The 20,815-nt window shown below is 48.0% G+C and overlaps 1 protein-coding gene across 1 annotated transcript in view; it reads left to right on the forward strand.

Moving 5' to 3' along the window:
* The window catches only part of LOC118394006 (protein HIRA), a 44,703-nt gene extending 29,236 nt beyond the window's left edge, over nucleotides 1-15,467 (forward strand). Inside the window, exons 19-25 of the mRNA XM_052461006.1 lie at nucleotides 766-927; nucleotides 3,562-3,620; nucleotides 10,207-10,312; nucleotides 10,409-10,531; nucleotides 12,305-12,468; nucleotides 12,831-12,919; nucleotides 14,535-15,467. Of these exons, the coding sequence (XP_052316966.1) occupies nucleotides 766-927; nucleotides 3,562-3,620; nucleotides 10,207-10,312; nucleotides 10,409-10,531; nucleotides 12,305-12,468; nucleotides 12,831-12,919; nucleotides 14,535-14,651 (820 nt within the window). The 3' untranslated portion in view covers nucleotides 14,652-15,467. The remainder of the gene's footprint in view (nucleotides 1-765; nucleotides 928-3,561; nucleotides 3,621-10,206; nucleotides 10,313-10,408; nucleotides 10,532-12,304; nucleotides 12,469-12,830; nucleotides 12,920-14,534) is intronic.
* The last annotated feature ends 5,348 nt before the right edge of the window (nucleotides 15,468-20,815 follow it).

Here is a 20,815-nt window from a genome sequence, read left to right on the forward strand (position 1 = left end):
CTGTAGGGAACAGTTTGGGCCTCTGTGGAAAGGTGAGACTGTCACAAACAGATACATGTTTTGCTCTAGTTGAAAGAATGAATGGAAGTAGATATGGAGACTGTTCCAAATAAGGGGTTAAATACCCGGGGGGGATATATATGTTACCTGATCTTTCTTATATCGCTCAGATATAGGACCAACACTTCAGAACAAACTTCCTTTAGATGTTTTGTTGTTGTTGTTGTTGTTGTTGTTGTTGGGGGGGGGGGCTTATCTATTGTTCCATGTAGTGAATCTGTTTTTCAATGCGTTCGTACGGGCTAATTTCAGTAAGGTCAAAGAAAATAAATAAACATTTTCTTCAAATCATTTTTTGTTTAGTTATTGTTATCCTTCAAGGGGTCTTACAATTCTAAATCAAATAACAACATGATCCTTGGTATGACCTTCTTAAAAAAAAAAATAAAAAAAATCCATATAGCTTACTAGAAACAAATGTTTGCTGATCTTATCTCAGACATAGGAGAGGCACTTGAGAACAGACTTCCTTTCGACGAGGCTTCGACTGTAATGGGTTAACAAAGTAAACCATAACGATATGCCTGGGGCTGCCCGTGGTGCTGCTTCCGCTAATGTGGTTCTCAGCTTTAACGTCTCTGGAGTTGACTGTGCTGTTTTTATAGGGGGATTTGGCTTCCATTCCAACTGTGGTAATGAGCAACTGTTAAAGCTTTATTTACACCATAGTAAATAAGGCGTCTCTCTCCTCCTCTCCTCCCCCAGTGATGTGGTGGCGGTGGCGTGCGAGGACCGCATGTTGTCTGTGTTTTCGGCGTGTGGCCGCCGCCTACTACCCGCCATCCTGCTGCCCGCGCCCATGTCTGCCCTGCACTGCTCAGGCTTCTACGTCATGGCCTTGACCGCCTGCGCCACCCTGTCTGTCTGGTGAGAGAGAGCCCCGTGACACACACACGTATTTACGTGACAAAACCTATTGAGATGCACCATCTAGGCTGCTGCTCTGATGGGAAGTTTCCCCTAGCTGCTCTGGTCATGCTCTGGTCATGCTCTGGTCATGCTCTGGCCATGCTCTGGTCATGCTCTGGTCATGCTCTGGTCATGCTCTGGCCATGCTCTGGTCATGCTCTGGTCATGCTCTGGTCATGCTCTGGTCATGCTCTGGTCATGCTCTGCCCAGCATTTTCACTTCCTTCATCACTGTTCTTTTAATTAGACCTATTGTTGTATTTATTCAGCCTTCCACCACCCCACTACCCCACTACCCCACTACCACCCCACTACCCCACTACCACCCCACTACCCCACCACCCCACTACCCCACCACCCCACTACCCCACCACCCCACTACCCAACCACCACCCCACTACTACCCCACCACCCCACTACCCCACCACCCCACTACCCCACCACCACCCCACTACCCCACTACCACCCCACTACCCCACTACCACCCCACTACCCCACCACCCCACCACCCCACTACCCAACCACCACCCCACTACCCAACCACCACCCCACTACCACCCCACTACCACCCCACTACCCAACCACCCCACTACCCCACCACCCCACTACCCCCCACCACCCCACTACTCCACCACTACCACCCCACTACCCCACCACTACCCCACCACCCCACCACCACCCCACCACCCCACTACCCCCCACCACCACCCCACCACCCCACTACCCCACCACCACACCACCCCACCACCCCACTACCCACCCCACAACCCCACCACCACCCCACAACCCCACCACCACCCCACTACCCCACCACACCACCCCACTACCCCACCACACCACCCCACTACCCAACCCCACCACCACCCCACTACCCAACCCCACCACCACCCCACTACCCCACCACACCACTACCCAACCCCACCACCACCCCACTACCCCACCACTACCCCACTACCCAACCCCACCACCACCCCACTACCCCACCACCCCCACCACCCCACTACCCCCACCACCACCACCACCACCCCAACCCCACCACACCACCACCCCACCCCCACCACCCCACTACCCCACCACACCACCCCACTACCCCACCACACCACCCCACTACCACACCACCAACCCACTACCCAACCATACTACCCCCCCACCACCACCCCACTACCCCACCACCACCCCACTACCCAACCATACCACCACCCCACTACCCCACCACCACCCCACTACCCAACCATACCACCACCCCACTACCCAACCACACCACCCCACTACCCCACCACACCACCACCCCGCCACTAATGTGCAGAGGTGTTGAATATGAGTCAAACAAGAAATAGGTCACCACGTGTGTTAATTGATGACAAGACAACCAATGAGCCCACGCAGCAGCATCAGAGACGTTTGGGATTCTATATCGGCTGTTGTTTAATAAAAGAGGAGTGCTAAAGTTGTCAATGAACTGTTAAGATGTGAGAGCAACAGGGCCACAGTTATAATTAAAGCATCTGATCATCAATGGATTAGAGATAAAAAGCTGTTTTTTTTAACGCAGCGGCCACATAGCCTTATCACCTAGGTAGGCCACATAGCCTTATCACCTAGGTAGGCCACATAGCCTTATCACCTAGGTAGGCCACATAGCCTTATCACCTAGGTAGGCCACATAGCCTTATCACCTAGGTAGGCCGCATAGCCTTATCACCTACGTAGGCCGCATAGCCTTATCACCTAGGTAGGCCACATAGCCTTATCACCTAGGTAGGCCACATAGCCTTATCACCTAGGTAGGCCACATAGCCTTATCACCTAGGTAGGCCACATAGCCTTATCACCTAGGTAGGCCACATAGCCTTATCACCTAGGTAGGCCACATAGCCTTATCACCTAGGTAGGTCACATAGCCTTATCACCTAGGTAGGCCACATAGCCTTATCACCTAGGTAGGCCACATAGCCTTATCACCTAGGTAGGCCACATAGCCTATCAACAAGGTGAGTGATGAGTGTGGGATTTCCGACTGCTTAACACGACTCCCATTCTCTGGGGTGCACTAGCGACGGCGATCACTCCTGACTCGCAACACCTTGTATTTTAGACTAGAGACAACCCCTAGTCCCTTGACACTTTTCATTTGTGTGAAGTGTGAACATTTGAATTTTTTTTTGTAGTTTAGCAGGTTCTCTTCTCCACAGAGACTTACTGGAGCAGTTAAGTGAATCGCACGTCGTCACCTCGTCCGCTCGGGGATTCAAACCAGCTACCTTTCGGTTACTGGCTCAACGCTCTTAACCGCTAGGCTACCTACCGCACCAATATGGTGATATCTCAGACTTGCTCTCTGATAGGCTAGGAAGAATGACACATTGCTTACAACTATCAAATATCAAATCCCGTCAGATCTCCTCAAGTGTCTAGGGTGTTCAGAGGCTAGGGGTTGTTTGTTTCTGGACAGGGCCATACATTGAGTACATCATTGTAAATGAGAATTTTGTTTTTAACTGACTTGCCTAGTTAAAGAAAAGTTTATTTTTTATTTTTTATGAAAAAGAATTGAGACGTGTTCTGTCTTCTCCACCTTGTTCTTCTCTACAGGGATGTCCAAAAACAGAGTGCCGTGGTGAAGAATGAATCTTTGCAGACCATTTTATCAGGTGAGAGGAGTTGTACTTCAAGCCTTTCAGACCGTCAGTACGGTTGAAAGTATGGATTATATCCCAGCGCAGGTTGAGTATCAACAACAGAGTCCTGCCGGTTACGTGACAGCGTGTGGGGGGCTGCGGGGGAGGGGAGGTGCCTGGGGGGGCCTGCGGTTCATATACAACCGTACGACAGCACATTGTCTTATTACTTCTCCCAAAGTTAGCGTAGCATATCACGCAGATGGACTGGTCCACTGCTCCTGTTTTTCAGTTTGCATCTTCCCAAGTCCCAGTATGGTAAGCTAAACTCTGTGTGAGTTGTGTGTCCTGTCAGTCTGTGACCAACAGCCTGAGTCCTGTGGATCAGAGCGTGAAATTCGCCCTCCAAGGCTGTGTGACAGTTCTCCCCAACCTAGCCCTTTTTATCTGAGGATTTCGGGCTTCCTTGTCTTGTGTTGATTTAGCCCACCAGCTAGTGTGTGTGTGTTGGCCACCATACTCCGGTGCTAATCTTGTCAAGATATCCTCCACTGCTGTGCTCGTTATCAAGGCCACCAGGCACTAACGTTAGTCATCCTTCAACTACAGTCGTGGCCAAAAGTTTTGAGAATGACACAAATATGAATTTCCACAAAGTTTGCTGCTTCAGTGTCTTTAGATCGTTTTGTCAGCTGTTACTATGGGATACTGAAGTATAATTAATTAATAAGCATTTCATAAGTCTCAAAGGATTTTATTGACAATTACATGAAGTTGATGCAAAGAGTCAATATTTGCAGTGTTGACCCTTCTTTTTCAAGACCTCTGCAATCCACCCTGGCATACTGTCAATTAACTTCTGGGCCACATCCTGACTGATGGCAGCCCATTCTTGCATAATCAATGTTTGGAGTTTGTCAGAATTTGTGGGGTTTTGTTTGTCCACCCGCCTCTTGAGGATTGACCACAAGTTCTCAATGGGATTAAGGTCTGGGGGGTTTCCTGGCCATGGACCCAAAATATTGATGTTTTGTTCCCCGAGCCACTTAGTTATCACTTTTGCCTTATGGCAAGGTGCTCCATCATGCTGGAAATGGCATTGTTCGTCACCAAACTGTTCCTGGATGGTTGGGAGAAGTTGCTCTCAGAGGATGTGTTGGTACCATTCTTTATTCATGGCTGTGTTCTTAGGCACAATTGTGAGTGAGCCCAGTCCCTTGGCTGAGAAGCAACCCCACACATGAATGGTCTCAGGATGCTTTACTGTTGGCATGACACAGGACTGATGGTAGCGCTCACCTTGTCTTCTCAGGACAAGCTTTTTCCGGATGTCCCAAACAATCGGAAAGGAGATTCATCAGAGAAAATGACTTTACCCCAGTCCTCAGCAGTCCAATCCCTGTACCTTTTACAGAATATCAGTCTGTCCCTGATGTTTTTCCTGGAGAGAAGTGTCTTTTTTGCTGCCCTTCTTGACACCAGGCCATCCTACAAAAGTCTTCGCCTCACTGTGTGTGCAGATAATCTCACACCTGCCTGCTGCCATTCCTGAGCAAGCTCTGTACTGGTGGTGCCCCGATCCCACAACTGAATCAACTTAAGGAGACGGTTCTGGCGCTTGCTGGACTTTCTTGGGTGCCCTGAAGCCTTCTTCACAACAATTGAACCGCTCTCCTTGAAGTTCTTGATCCGATAAATGGTTGATTTAGGTGCAATCTTACTGGCAGCAATATCCTTGCCTGTGAAGCCCTTTTTGTGTAAAGCAATGATGACGGCACATGTTTCCTTGCAGGTAACCATGGTTGACAGAAGAACAAAGATTCCAAGCACCACCCTCCTTTAAAAGCTTCCAGTCTGTTATTCAAACTCAATCAGCATGTCAGAGTGATCTCCAGCCTTGTCCTCGTCAACACTCACACCTGTGTTAATGAGAGTATCACTGACATGCTGTCAGCTGGTCCTTTTGTGGCAGGGCTGAAATGCAGTGCAAATGTTTTTTGGGGATTCAGTTCATTTGCATGGCAAATGGGGACTTTGCAATTAATTGCAATTCATCTGATCACTCTTCATAACATTCTGGAGTAGATGCAAATTGCCATCATACTAACTAAGGCAGCAGACTTTGTGAAAATTAATATTTGTGTCATTCTCAAAACGTTTGGCCAATACTGTATATAAAACTCAAACGGGTCACTTTCCTAGATAACCACATCTATGAATGTTTGTTAGCCTAGCCAGCTGTATGACATGCGATTCAGTTTGCCTCCCCTAGGCATCCCTCTCCCCTAGGCATCCCTCTCCCCTGGTATCCCTCTCCCCTGGTATACCTCTCCCCTGTTATCACACGCTACACATGCTTGGTGTCACAGGCTAGCTACACATGCTTGGTATCACAAGCTAGCCACACAAGCTAGCTTGCCAGTTTATTAAACTAGCTGCCACTGTGTGTTGTCAGCTTGCCTTACAAAATGACTGCCATTCGTGCGTATTTCGCATAAATAAGCATACATTTTAAATATGTTACAACTCATATTCCAGCCATGTTTACATCGCCTGTGTAACAGTATAACTTTAGACCGTCTCCTCGCCCATACCCGGGCGCAAACCAGGGACCCTCTGCACACATCAACAACAGTCACCCCTCGAAGCATCGTTACCCATCGCTCCACAAAAGCCACGGCCCTTGCAGAGCAAGGGGAACCACTACTTCAAGGTCTCAGAGCAAGTGACGTCACCGATTGAAACGCTATTTAGCGCGCACTATTCCACCGCTAACTAAGCTAGCCGTTTCACATCCGTTACGCCTGCCAGATTATTGTAGCTCTCTACCCATCCTGTGGATTGTGGTAGCTGTTGTAATACAGTCTTCGGTTACTATTATATTAGTTAATTTGACGAATCAGTGTATTTTATAAGAAATATTTATATTGTTTACATTCTGAGCTCTGAGAGCACTGTGATGCTGGGTATGCATGGCTCCTCTTGTGGAGCTGAACTACAGGTTAAAGACGGTCATGATCCGTTGGCCATCTGTCTCACCCCTGCGTTAACTGCACCATCCTGCCTGTGACGGTGAGTGAAGCGAAGAGGGCCTGATTTTCACAAATAATTTACCAGTGTTGTTCGCCAGGACCCACCCAGGGCCACCAAAAACAAAACCGATGGCAACTCCCCCCAACCACTGTAAAAAAAAATACATACAGTGCCTTGCAAAAGTATTCGCCCCCCCTTGAACTTTGCGACCTTTTGCCACATTTCAGGCTTCAAACATAAAGATATAAAACTGTATTTTTTTTGTGAAGAATCAACAACAAGTGGGACACAATCATGAAGTGGAACGACATTTATTGGATATTTCAAACTTTTTTAACAAATCCAAAACTGAAAAATTGGGCGTGCAAAATTATTCAGCCCCTTTACTTTCAGTGCAGCAAACTCTCTCCAGAAGTTCAGTGAGGATCTCTGAATGATCCAATGTTGACCTAAATGACTAATTTTTCAGTTTTTTTCCCCCGCGACAAGACCCCTCATTCTTTTGGAGGGAGAGCCATGGCATTTCCCTCACAGACAGGAGCTGCGTTCAGTTGGAATGCAGGTTATGGCATCCCAGCCCAGACCAACTACAGCTATGGGTGTGGCATCTGAAGTGCCCGACCCTCTACTGATCAGCTGCGATCCTGCTATTATCGGACTTAACTTCCTTTCAAGCATGCAGAGGAGCTTTCCTCTTTAGCTATTTCATCAGCGAAACGTGAGTGAGCTCTTTATGAGCCCGGTCTACCTACGATAGAAGGCAGATGACCTAGGTGCAACCTTTTTACCTAAGGGTTTTATCACCACTTCACATCAATCAAGCCATTGAATTGGTGGCCTACTGCCCCCATCCTTTCCAGAATGCGGAGGATGAGTGAACTAATCTCCTGTGTCCAGTCCTTTCGCTCATACGCTCTATGCAAACATCAGAGCACTACAGGAAGTCAGATCAGCTGTTTCTGTGCTTCGGTGGGAAGTCAAAAGGTCTTGCATTGTCCAAGCCAGAGGCTTTCACACTGGCTTGTGGATGTCATCACTCAGGCCTACAAGGGAGTAGGGCTCCCTGTCCCAGAAGGTGTGAGATGCCATTCGACCAGAAGTGTCAACACATCCTGGGCTACACTGAGAGGCGTCCCTCTGAAATGAGGTATACGCAGCTGCTACCTGGTTGTCGCCCTGCGTGTTGTCAAGAGTTTACAAGGTCGACGTCGCATCCTGCCACACCATGTGGTCTACCATTCTTCCAGTGGCACTGGTGCATTAATCAGAGATTAGTGCTGTTCCTCGGAGGTTAGTGCTGTTCCTCGGAGGTTAGTGCTGTTCCTCGGAGGTTAGTGCTGTTCCTCGGAGGTTAGTGCTGTTCCTCGGAGGTTAGTGCTGTTCCTCGGAGGTTAGTGCTGTTCCTCGGAGGTTAGTGCTGTTCCTCGGAGGTTAGTGCTGTTCCTCGGAGGTTAGTGCTGTTCCTCGGAGGTTAGTGCTGTTCCTCGGAGGTTAGTGCTGTTCCTCGGAGGTTAGTGCTGTTCCTCGGAGGTTAGTGCTGTTCCTCGGAGGTTAGTGCTGTTCCTCGGAGGTTAGTGCTGTTCCTCGGAGGTTAGTGCTGTTCCTCGGAGGTTAGTGCTGTTCCTCGGAGGTTAGTGCTGTTCCTCGGAGGTTAGTGCTGTTCCTCGGAGGTTAGTGCTGTTCCTCGGAGGTTAGTGCTGTTCCTCGGAGGTTAGTGCTGTTCCTCGGAGGTTAGTTCCTCGTGACCTTGTTGGTAGACGTCGTCCATACCTTCATCTGCACTGACGGTCTCAAAGGTACATTGGTAACTTCTGTTCTACGTTATAACTATGGTTCTATGAATACCTGGAAGACTCAGTACTTTCCTGTCACTCAATCTTTTGGGGTGAGAAGTTTTTCTGAGACAGTGTGTGGTCTGACATACTTTTGAATATGAACCGTAGTGGGGGTTAGTGCATGTCCTCCCACGCTGTCATGTCACCTGCTTGACTTTGTTATTATTACTCAAACCTGTGCAGAGCGCGTGGGATATAATCTATACTTTCAACCGTACTGACGGTTTATATGTTTTTAAAGCTTAGTTTTTCTTCCCTCGTATTCATCCTCTCCTGTCTCTCTTCCCTCGTATTCATCCTCTCCTGTCTCTCTTCCCTCGTATTCATCCTCTCCTGTCTCTCCTCCCTGTATTCATCCTCTCCTGTCTCTCTTCCCTCGTAGTTCATCCTCTCCTGTCTCTCTTCCTCGTAGGTTAGTTGTTCCTCATCCTCCCCTGTCTCTCTTTCCTCGATTCATCCTCTCCTGTCTCTTCCCTCGTATTCATCCTCTCCTGTCTCTCTTTCCTCGGAGGTTATTCATCCTCTCCTGTCTCTTCCCTGCGTTCCTCGGATTCATCCTCTCCTGTGCTCTCTTCCTCGGATTCATCCTCTCCGGAGGTTGTCTCTCTTCCCTCGGAGGTTATTCATCCTCTCCTGTCTCTCTTCCCTCGGAGGTTATTCATCCTCTCCTGTCTCTCTTCCCTCGGTCTCAAATTCATCCTCTCCTGTCTCTCTTACCCTCAGTACTTTCATCCTCTCCTGTTTTTCTGAGACTCTTCCCTCGTATTCATCCTCTCCTGTTATTATTCTCTCTTCCCTCGTATTCATCCTCTCCTGTTTTTCTCTCTTTCCTCGTATTCATCCTCTCCTGTCTCTCTTCCTCGTATTCATCCTCTCCTGTCTCTCTTCCTCATATTCATCCTCTCCTGTCTCTTTCCTCATATTCATCCTCTCCTGTCTCTCTTCCCTCATATTCATCCTCTCCTGTCTCTCCTCCATGTATTCATCCTCTCCTGTCTCTCTTCCCTCGTATTCATCCTCTCCTGTCTCTCTTCCCTCGTATTCATCCTCTCCTGTCTCTTCCCTGTATTCATCCTTCCTGTCCTCCCTCGTATTCATCCTCTCCTGTCTCTCCTCCCTCGTATTCATCCTCTCCTGTCTCTCTTCCCTCGTATTCATCCTCTCCTGTCTCTCCTCCCTCGTATTCATCCTCTCCTGTCTCTCTTCCCTCGTATTCATCCTCTCCTGTCTCTCTTCCCTCGTATTCATCCTCTCCTGTCTCTCTTCCCTCGTATTCATCCTCTCCTGTCTCTCTTCCCTCGTATTCATCCTCTCCTGTCTCTCTTCCCTCGTATTCATCCTCTCCTGTCTCTCTTCCCTCGTATTCATCCTCTCCTGTCTCTCTTCCCTCGTATTCATCCTCTCCTGTCTCTCTTCCCTCGTATTCATCCTCTCCTGTCTCTCTTCCCTCGTATTCATCCTCTCCTGTCTCTCTTCCCTCGTATTCATCCTCTCCTGTCTCTCTTCCCTCGTATTCATCCTCTCCCGTCTCTCTTCCCTCGTATTCATCCTCTCCCGTCTCTCTTCCCTCGTATTCATCCTCTCCCGTCTCTCTTCCCTCGTATTCATCCTCTCCCGTCTCTCTTCCCTCGTATTCATCCTCTCCCGTCTCTCTTCCCTCGTATTCATCCTCCCCCGTCTCTCTTCCCTCGTATTCATCCTCCCCCGTCTCTCTTCCCTCGTATTCATCCTCCCCCTGTCTCCTCTCCTAGGCACAGAATGCACTGTGTCCCAGTCTTTACTGACACAGCAGGGGGTCCCAGTCATTGGTCTCTCCAATGGGAAGTCTTACTGCTTCAACTCCTCCCTGGAGACATGGTAAGATCACACACACACGCACATACATTTACTTTAGAGGAATCATGAAAGTCACACATTCTATATTACCCTTGTAATTATCTTGTGGTGTGTCAGGAACCTAATCGCAGATAAACAGGACTCCCTGGTGCAGTGTGCCGACTTCAAGAACTGCATCTCCTCCCAGGATGCACCCGTGTCACAGGGACCCCTGGCTCTCACACAGGGACACAACCTCAAGTGAGTCTTGACTGTTAACGATGATCTAGTGGTTCTGTAGCTCAGTTGGTAGAGCATGGCGCTTGTAACGCCAGGTTAGTGGGTTCGATTGCCGGGACCACCCATACGTAGAATGTATGCACACATGACTGTAAGTCGCTTTGGATAAAAGCGTCTGCTAAATGGCATATATATTATTATTTTATATATATATCTAGGATCAACTTACCATAACCTTATCCATTAGTGGGGACAATGCTAAACTGACCCAAGATCAGAGTGTAGGGAAACATCACCCTACACAGACTGACACTCACCACATTTACTCATGATTAAGACCAGGGGCTGAAGGTCTCTGATTAAGAGCTGAACAGTTCAGATGTAGATGTCATGTTAATGGTGAACAGCAGGGTCGTGTTCAGAAACCAGACTAAAACAGGGGGAGGTACTATCCGAACTCGCCGTTGAAGGCTGCACGCCGCGGACCCACTGCCGTTGAAGGCTGCACGCCGCGGACCTACTGCCGTTGAAGGCTGCACGCCGCGGACCCACTGCCGTTGAAGGCGACACGCCGCGGACCCACTGCCGTTGAGGCTGTTAACGATGATCCACTGCCGTTCTGAAGCTCAGCCGTAGGCCCACTGCCGTTGAAGGCGACACCCGGGCCCACTGCCGTTGAAGGCGACACGCCGCGGACCCACTGCCGTTGAAGGCTGCACGCATGACGGGCCCACTGCCGTTGAAGGCTGCACGCCGCGGGCCCACTGCCGTATGAATTACACGCCGCGGACCCACTGCCGATCAGGCTGCACGCCGCGACCCACTGCCGTTAGGCTGCACGGGGACCCACTGCCGTTGAAGGCTGCACGCCGCGGGCCTACTGCCGTTGAAGGCTGCACGCCGCGGACCCACTGCCGTTGAAGGCTGCACGCCGCGGACCTACTGCCGTTGAAGGCTGCACGCCGCGGACCCACTGCCGTTGAAGGCTGCACGCCGCGGACCCACTGCCGTTGAAGGCTGCACGCCGCGGACCCACTGCCGTTGAAGGCTGCACGCCGCGGACCCACTGCCGTTGAAGGCTGCACGCCGCGGGCCTACTGCCGTTGAAGGCTGCACGCCGCGGACCCACTGCGGTTGAAGGCTGCACGCCGCGGACCCACTGCCGTTGAAGGCTGCACGCTGCTTCTTTGTAACAGTATTGGGAGGTGAGATGTGGGAAGATGTCTTCGGCTTCCAGACATTTGAACAGATATTAAATAGCTGCCACTAGTTAACAAGTGCTGTTTATTTCAATGGGAGAAGTAGCCTGTAATATCGATCACCATGTCAACTAGCGTTACTGTAGGGAGGTGTTGTGTTGACCTGAGGTGTCCCCCACTGGGCAGCTGTGTCACGTCGTCTCCAGTGGTGACATGGCCAGACGTTTTCCTCCAAGGTTCAGCGATGTTCATGACGTTGGTCACGATTTGGAAGTCACGGGATACAGTCTACTCGGTGGAGAATGCACGTTTGGTGTTACACTGTGACCTTCGACCCCCCCGCCTGCCGAGCACTGCTATCCAGCAGTTCTGTTAACGTCCCGACGAGGGAAGTAGCTAGTTAGTGTCGTCAAGGTGACTGTTAATGCACAGATACAGTCGTTGCTTGGTTTTACTGATTTTTACACCGTAAATGTGCAAGTCGACTGTGGCATTAACTTTCTATCCAAAAATGATGAAACTACGTTAATCCAGAACTTTGCCAAACCTTTCCCTATTTTTCCGATGTTTTAATGTGGTTGTTTTCCTCTCCCAGTGCGGGTCGCCTGGCCTCCAGACTGTCGTCCACCCCCCACCACCTGCAGCATGGCATGACCCTGGTTTTCCTGGAGAACCAGCTGGCCTCAGCCCTCACCCTGCGCTCCAGCACAGAGTACCACTACTGGCTGCTCATCTATGCACGCTTCCTGGTCACTGAGGGTGAGCCCAGACTGTGTCCCACATGACAACCTATGCCCTTCTACTTTAGACCAGGGCCCATAGAGGAAGTGGATGGGGCATGTGTGACAAAATGAACTGAAATCAACTCTGTTATTTGCTCGTGTGATTTGGCAGTTTATTTTTTAACATGCACACGTGTCCCTTCCATTGATTGTTAGCTGGTAGTGGCCAAAGTAAGTTAAAGATTGTAGTAGCTGAAAAATGAACCATGGATTATACTTTCTCATGTCCCATAGACTCGTTTCAGGATGAGGAAACCATCTAAGTTGTAAAATCCGGAACATTCCTTTTACTTTTACTTTTTTTTTCTTGCTGTCTAACCTTTGTGTTTTGTCCGGCAGGCTCTGATTATCGGCTACGTGAGCTCTGTAAAGACTTACTGGGACCAGTGCACAAGTCTGCCGGCAGTGCCTGGGAGCCGACAACCCTGGTAGGTGCCAAGAAGGCAGCACACGGTGCCAAGAAGGCAGCACGGCTAGGGCCGAATGAATCTTGCCCCCGGGCTCAATTGCTACAGCATTTAGCCTGCGTTTAAACAAGCTGCCCAATTAAGTATTTTTTTGAATATATTTTTTGACTAATTGGTATTTTTGACCAATCAGGTCAGCTCTTACAAGTAATTGGACAGAAGAACAGAATGGGGCTTCCTGTGAAAACACAAGCATAGATCCTGTAAATACTTAGCAACAGAATTGGATTTAAAACAGGTGTGGCTGAAATGTGAGACGGCCTCCTTCAGCTGTTTTTAATCATCCTGTGAGTACTCTGAAATCATTTAATGAGAGTACTCGAACAGTGAAATCATTTAATGAGAGTACTCAAACAGTGAAATCATTTAATGAGAGTCCTCAAACAGTGAAATCATTTAATGAGAGTACTCACACAGTGAAATCATTTAATGAGAGTACTCGAACAGTGAAATCATTTAATGAGTCCTCAAACAGTGAAATCATTTAATGAGAGTACTCACACAGTGAAATCATTTAATGAGAGTACTCAAACAGTGAAATCATTTAATGAGAGTACTCACACAGTGAAATAATTTAATGAGAGTCCTCGAACAGTGAAATCATTTAATGAGAGTCCTCAAACAGTGAAATCATTTAATGAGAGTCCTCAAACAGTGAAATCATTTAATGAGAGTACTCACACAGTGAAATCATTTAATGAGAGTCCTCAAACAGTGAAATAATTTAATGAGAGTACTCACACAGTGAAATCATTTAATGAGAGTACTCACACAGTGAAATCATTTAATGAGAGTACTCACACAGTGAAATCATTTAATGAGAGTACTCACACAGTGAAATCATTTAATGAGAGTACTCACACAGTGAAATCATTTAATGAGAGTACTCACACAGTGAAATCATTTAATGAGAGTACTCACACAGTGAACTCATTTAATGAGAGTCCTCAAACAGTGAAATCATTTAATGAGAGTACTCGAACAGTGAAATCATTTAATGAGAGTACTCAAACAGTGAAATCATTTAATGAGAGTACTCACACAGTGAAATCATTTAATGAGAGTACTCAAACAGTGAAATCATTTAATGAGAGTACTCACACAGTGAAATCATTTAATGAGAGTCCTCGAACAGTGAAATCATTTAATGAGAGTACTCACACAGTGAAATCATTTAATGAGAGTACTCACACAGTGAACTCATTTAATGAGAGTCCTCAAACAGTGAAATCATTTAATGAGAGTACTCGAACAGTGAAATCATTTAATGAGAGTACTCACACAGTGAAATCATTTAATGAGAGTCCTCGAACAGTGAAATAATTTCAAATACCCATCCCTGATCCCAAATGAAATAGCAATGATGGTTGAGAGAACAGTGATTTATGGGATTGGGTCAATCCCAGAGAGGGTCCCAAACAGCGTTGGTTACAGGAACACTCCTCGTGACGGGAGGTCGAGGCTCAATTAGAATTAGAATTCCAGTATTAGAATTAGAGTTCCAGTAATGAGCTCCAATCCAAACACAGTGAAATGATCATGTGACTTGTCCTTTGACCTATCTGTCTGTCCTCAGGGCCTGCGGAAGAGGGACCTCTTGAGAGAGCTGCTGCCTGTCATAGGACAGAACTTGCGTTTCCAGAGGCTCTTCACAGAGTACCAGGACCAGCTGGAGCTGCTCGGCAACAAATAGCACTTCTCAAGTAACTCCCTTCCTAACCCCACTATCCTATCCAGCCCAGCTCCACCCTGGCTGCTGACCGACATTCTCTCCTCCAGCTCTGGCTCTATCCAGGCCTCGCTCCGCTCTGCTCCGTCTATCCAAGCCTGAAGGAAGCTCTCTGTCCCTGGGTGGAGAACCACTGGCACCCGGGTTGCAGAATGCTGAAAACAGCACTGAATAATGACTGATTATGCATTGTCACCAAGTATCCATGAATTATTGATCGATTTAATTATGTTGATAACGACAATGATAATTATGTTGGAACTGTTTTCGAGGAAGGAAATCCGAGCCCTGCTAGAACTGTCAGGAGGATTCTCTTTCTGGGAAGATGGAGAAAAGCGTATACCTGGTTTTGGATGGGTCAGTAGAAGCACAACAGTCCCGTCCCCCTTAACCTCCACCGACTTCCCTCACCGGACCCCTGCTATGTGTGGCTGCTGCCCACCAAGCCTGGCTATGGGTCGCACCTGTCCTCTCCTGCCCTGGGGTGCAACTATACAGGGTTATCTGGGGTCACATGCTTAAGGGTCAATGTAATGAAAAAAAGAAAAGCTACAGTAGGATTGAGGAGCTATGTTCTACCATGAATCACCCTCTTCTGAGCTTAACCCCTCTCCTATCTTTACAGAATGTGTACAGACTCTTTTCTGTTAGTCATTTTTAAATGTTTGTACAAGGCAACTTCTTTTCCATTTTCTAAAAAAAAGAAGAAAATAAATGAGAGAAAAATAATACAAACAGGCAACACTTGTGTTTTGAAATTAAATAAAACAATCAACCAATGCTGTTTGGTGAATCTTCTTGTCCACGGTTGTTTCTGTCTCCTACCTGTCTGGAGCCTCGGGCCTGGCCTGTCTGGAGCCTCGGGCCTGGCCTGTCTGGAGCCTCGGGCCTGGCCTGTCTGGAGCCTCGGGCCTGGCCTGTCTGGAGCCACGGGCCTGGCCTGTCTGGAGCCTTCGGGCCTGGCCTGTCTGGAGCCTCGGGCCTGGCCTGTCTGGAGCCTCGGGCCTGGCCTGTCTGGAGCCTTCGGGCCTGGCCTGTCTGGAGCCTCGGGCCTGGCCTGTCTGGAGCCTCGGGCCTGGCCTGTCTGGAGCCACGGGCCTGGCCTGTCTGAATAAATGAGGGGGGAATGAGGACTTGGCTGTTGTTCCATAGTTGACCACAGGGGGGTAGTAGAGACCCACAGTACACAGTTCAGAGCATTGTTGTAGAGACCCACAGTACACGGTTCAGAGCATTGTAGAGACCCACAGTACATGGTTGAGTATTGTAGAGACCCACAGTACACGGTTCAGAGTGTTGTAGTAGAGACTCACAGTACATGGTTCAGAACATTGTAGAGACCCACAGTACATGGTTGAGTATTGTAGAGACCCACAGTACACGGTTCAGAACATTGTAGAGACCCACAGTACACGGTTCAGAACATTGTAGAGACCCACAGTACACGGTTCAGAGTGTTGTAGTAGAGACTCACAGTACACGGTTCAGAGTGTTGTTGTAGAGACCCACAGTACACGTTTCAGAGCGTTGTAGAGACCCACAGTACACGGTTCAGAGTTGTAGAGACCCACAGTACGTGAGTCAGAGCGTTGTAGAGACCCTCAGTACGCGAGTCAGAGCGTTGTAGTAGAGACTCACAGTACACGGTTCAGAGCGTTGTAGAGACCCACAGTACACGGTTCAGAGCGTTGTAGTAGAGACCCACAGTACACGGTTCAGAGTGTTGTAGAGACCCACAGTACACGGTTCAGAGTGTTGTAGAGACCCACAGTACACGGTTCAGAGCGTTGTAGAGACCCACAGTACACGGTTCAGAACATTGTAGAGACCCACAGTACACGGTTCAGAGTGTTGTAGAGACCCACAGTACACGGTTCAGAGTGTTGTAGAGACCCACAGTACACGGTTCAGAACATTGTAGAGACCCACAGTACGCGGTTCAGAGTGTTGTAGAGACCCACAGTACACGGTTCAGAGTGTTGTAGAGACCCACAGTACACGGTTCAGAGAGTTTAGTAGAGACCCAGAGTTCAGAACATTGTAGAGACCCACAGTACGCGGTTCAGAACATTGTAGAGACCCACGGTCACGGTTCAGAGCGTTGTAGAGACCCACAGTACACGGTTCAGAACATTGTAGAGACCCACAGTATGCGGTTCAGAGTTGTAGAGACCCACAGTACACGGTTCAGAGTGTTGTAGAGACCCACAGTACACGGTTCAGAGTGTTGTAGAGACCCACAGTACACGGTTCAGAACGTTGTAGAGACCCACAGTACGCGGTTCAGAGCGTTGTAGAGACCCACAGTACACGGTTCAGAGTTGTAGAGACCCACAGTACGCGAGTCAGAGCGTTGTAGAGACCCACAGTACGCGAGTCAGAGCGTTGTAGAGACCCACAGTACGCGAGTCAGAGCGTTGTAGAGACCCACAGTACGTTCAGAGCGTTGTAGAGACCCACAGTACGCGAGTCAGAGCGTTGTAGAGACCCACAGTACGCGAGTCAGAGCGTTGTAGAGACCCACAGTACGCGAGTCAGCGTTGTAGAGACCCACAGTACGCGAGTCAGAGCGTTGCCAGGCACCACAAAGGGAAGGTCTTCATGACAAGGTCACTCAGCACCTGTCCAATATGTTCAGTGTGTGGACAGCATGCTGTTTGTGACTGGCATTCTGTAAATAATTCATGTCATTCACTGAAACATGCCCAAAAAAGCCGTCTGCAGAAATTAGCCAAATACTGCTTCCCTTGAGGAATATCAATGACACACAGCTTGTGCCCCAAATGACACCCTTATTCCATACATAGGGCTCTGGTCAAAAGTAGTGCACTATGTGGTAGTGCACTATATCGGGTAAAGGATCCCATTTGGGACACAGACAGCAATCAAACAGCCGGAACAGAGAGAATGCTAATCTCTAATGCTGATTAACCCAGAAAGGGTTTCCCCTTCCTGCCACGGGGTTAGTGGTGATTGTAAAAGGTTTTGCAACAGAAACCAGTTTGGTTCCTAGTCAATACACCCTTTTTAGTATTTTATCCTTGTCTCGGGTTGGTGACAGTGGTCCTTCCTTTAATTTTATCTTTATTTAACTAGGCGAGTTAAAAACAAATTATTATTTTCAATGACGGCCTGTTCAAGGGCAGAACAACAGATTTGTACCTTGTCAGCTCAGGGATTTGAACTTGCAACCTTCTGGTTACTAGTCCAACGCTCTAACCACTAGGCTACCATGCCTTCCTCAATCGTGGGGAGGTCACAACAGGAACAGTTGGCTCAAAGTAACAAGTAAACGTGTTCCTTCCTTCCCAGCACCACAGGACTAACACCTGAGAATCGTCCACCCAGTAGATTTAAGGCCCCCTAGACCTACACACTCACCTAGTCTACCTTTTGACTTGTGAATCCTATTCACTTGAATGATTGAATCAGAAGTTTTAGAAAGACAGCCTCGGGCATCCAGATGACGCCTCTTTCTCCCAATAACATTCCCCTCCACTGAGGACGCTTCAATGTTTTACCGTCTGAGTAGTTCACTCCACACAGTGGGTTTCACCTCATTATGTACCGGGGGTGTTTAGACAAATTTGTCCAAAATAGCACCCTATTCCCTATGTAGTGCACTACTTTAGACCAAGGGGTTTGATGAAAATGTATTGTAAAGGGAATAGGATGCCATTTGGGATACTATTCTCACTGAGATGTTCTTTCAGCACTGATGGGCTAACACATGGGCCCATTAACAACCCTGTCTGTCTATAGACACACATTTTAGAGCGAGAGGTGTGAATGGCAGTTTGAAAAGAGGCCGCAGAGAACTCTTCAAAGTACTGTAAGGACTGGAGAAAAGGGTTACGGAGTGGTACCCCTGCTAGGGTGTACCATGTGGGATGTCCCAAGGCTTTTTGCAGAGCAGAACATTCACACACCTGAGATCTCTCCCCGAGCCACTTTCACCACACCTTTTAAAAACTTTTTTTTTTTTAACATGCTGAATTTTTGTGTTTTTCCAAACTGAAGTTGTTGAAGTCCTTGATCGACTTATGTCAAGGGGTTGTGGTGCATAAAGCCCACGGATGTGGAATCAAGAAGCAAAAAGGGATGGAATCAGTAGAATTATGGCAGCTACACTGAGGGAGCAAATTGGCTTAGTTTTACTGACTGTGTGTTGTTCAAATATGTACAGTATCTTGGCATTTCTCACTATTGGAACAAGATACTTGCTGTACCCCACTGGCCCGCTGGTAGATCCAATAGAACTGTCTCCCTCTCCGTTTTAATATGCATGGGCGGATACCGGAGGCTATAGATTACTGGGGAATAATTTGGACTGCTTTTCCTCATGTTGAGTAAGAGCTATTATCACACTGCTTGTTATCTTCAACTGCCTTCGGCACGGTAAGTTTACTTCATACCCATGTACTCTGTCATTTTCACTTTAATAACCCAGCCCTGCTTCCTCTTCCTAAAGAAGCAGTTTGTTCGGGGCTCACTGTGGGCCACATTTCTTATTGGGACCTTTGACCCTCAATCGGGCGAAAAAATCCAAATGAGTGATAAGTATGACATGTTTTAAGTGGGTCAAACACACACACACACACACACACACACACACACACACACACACACACACACACACACACACACACACACACACACACACACACACACCACTGTGCCTCTCTCACAAACATCTACAACACAGTACACAGAGAGTGAGCCGAACACTGTCATCCTTCCCCTTACACTTCCCCTAGGTTGACGGAGGACAGCATTTTGACCTACAGTTCAGTCGGAAAGTATTCAGACCCCTTAACCTTTTCCCACATTTTGTTACGTTACAGCCTTATTCTAAAATGGATGCAATTCATTTTTTTCATCATCACTCTACACACAATAACCTATAATGACAAAGCAAAAACAGGTTTTTAGAAATGTTAGCAAATGTTTAAATGTTTTAATACTTTTACAAAATTATTCAGACCCTTTACTCAGTACTTTGTTGAAGCACCTTTGGAAGCGATTACAGCCTTGAGTCTTCTTGGGTATGACACTACAAGCTTGGCACACCTGTATTTGGGGAGTTTCTCCTATTCTTCTCTGCAGATCCTCTCAAGGCCTGTCAGGTTGGATGGGGAGCGTCAGTGCACAGCTATTTTCAGGTTTCTTCATAGATGTTCGATCGGGTTCAAGTCAGGGCTTTGGCTGGGCCACTCAAGGACTTTCAGAGACTTGTCCCGAAGCCACTCCTGCGTTGTCTTGGCTCTGTGTTTAGGATCGTTGTCCCGTTGGAAGGGGAACCTTTGCCCCAGTCTGAGGTCCTGAGCGCTCTGGAGCAGATTTTCCTCATGGATATCACTGTACTTTACTCCGTTCATCTTTCCCTCGATCCTGACTAGTCTCCCAGTCCCTGCCACTGAAAACATCACCACAGCATGATACAGCCACCACCATGCTTCACTGTAGGGATGGTGCCAGGTTTCCTCCAGAAGTGACGCTTGGCATTCAGGCCATAGAGTTCAATCTTGGTTTCATCAAACCAGAGAATCTTGTTTCTCATGGTCTGAGAGACTTCAGGTGCCTTTTGGCAAACTCCAAGAGTGATGTCATGTGCCTTTTTCTGAGGAGTGGTTTCCGTCTGGCCACTTTACCAGAAAGTGCTGCAGAGATGGTTGTCCTTCTGGAATTTTCTCCCATTTCCACAGAGGAGCTCTGTCAGAGTGACCATCGTGTGCTTAGTCGACTCCCTGACCAAGACCATTCTCCCCCGATTGCTCAGTTTGGCCGGGCAGACAGCTCTAGTAAGTGTCATGGTGGTTCCAAACTTCTTCCATTTAAGAATGATGGAGGACACTGTGTTCTTGGGGACATCTCAAGGATGATCAATGGAAACAAAATGCACCTGAGCTCAAATTCGAGTCTCATAAGAAAGGACCTGAATAGTTATATATAAATAAGGTATTTCTGTTTTTTATTTTTGATTCATTTGCTAAAATATCTAAACATGTTTTCGCCTTGACATTATGGGGACATCATTGTGATGAAATACCCCCCCTCCCCCAGCATCACTATAAAATCGCAAAGGAGTGAAAGTTTGGAGACACAAGGGGTCCAGAGATTCAGTGCTA

The sequence above is a fragment of the Oncorhynchus keta genome, chromosome 14 (genome assembly GCF_023373465.1).
Source record: "Oncorhynchus keta strain PuntledgeMale-10-30-2019 chromosome 14, Oket_V2, whole genome shotgun sequence".
Lineage (NCBI taxonomy): Eukaryota > Metazoa > Chordata > Actinopteri > Salmoniformes > Salmonidae > Oncorhynchus > Oncorhynchus keta.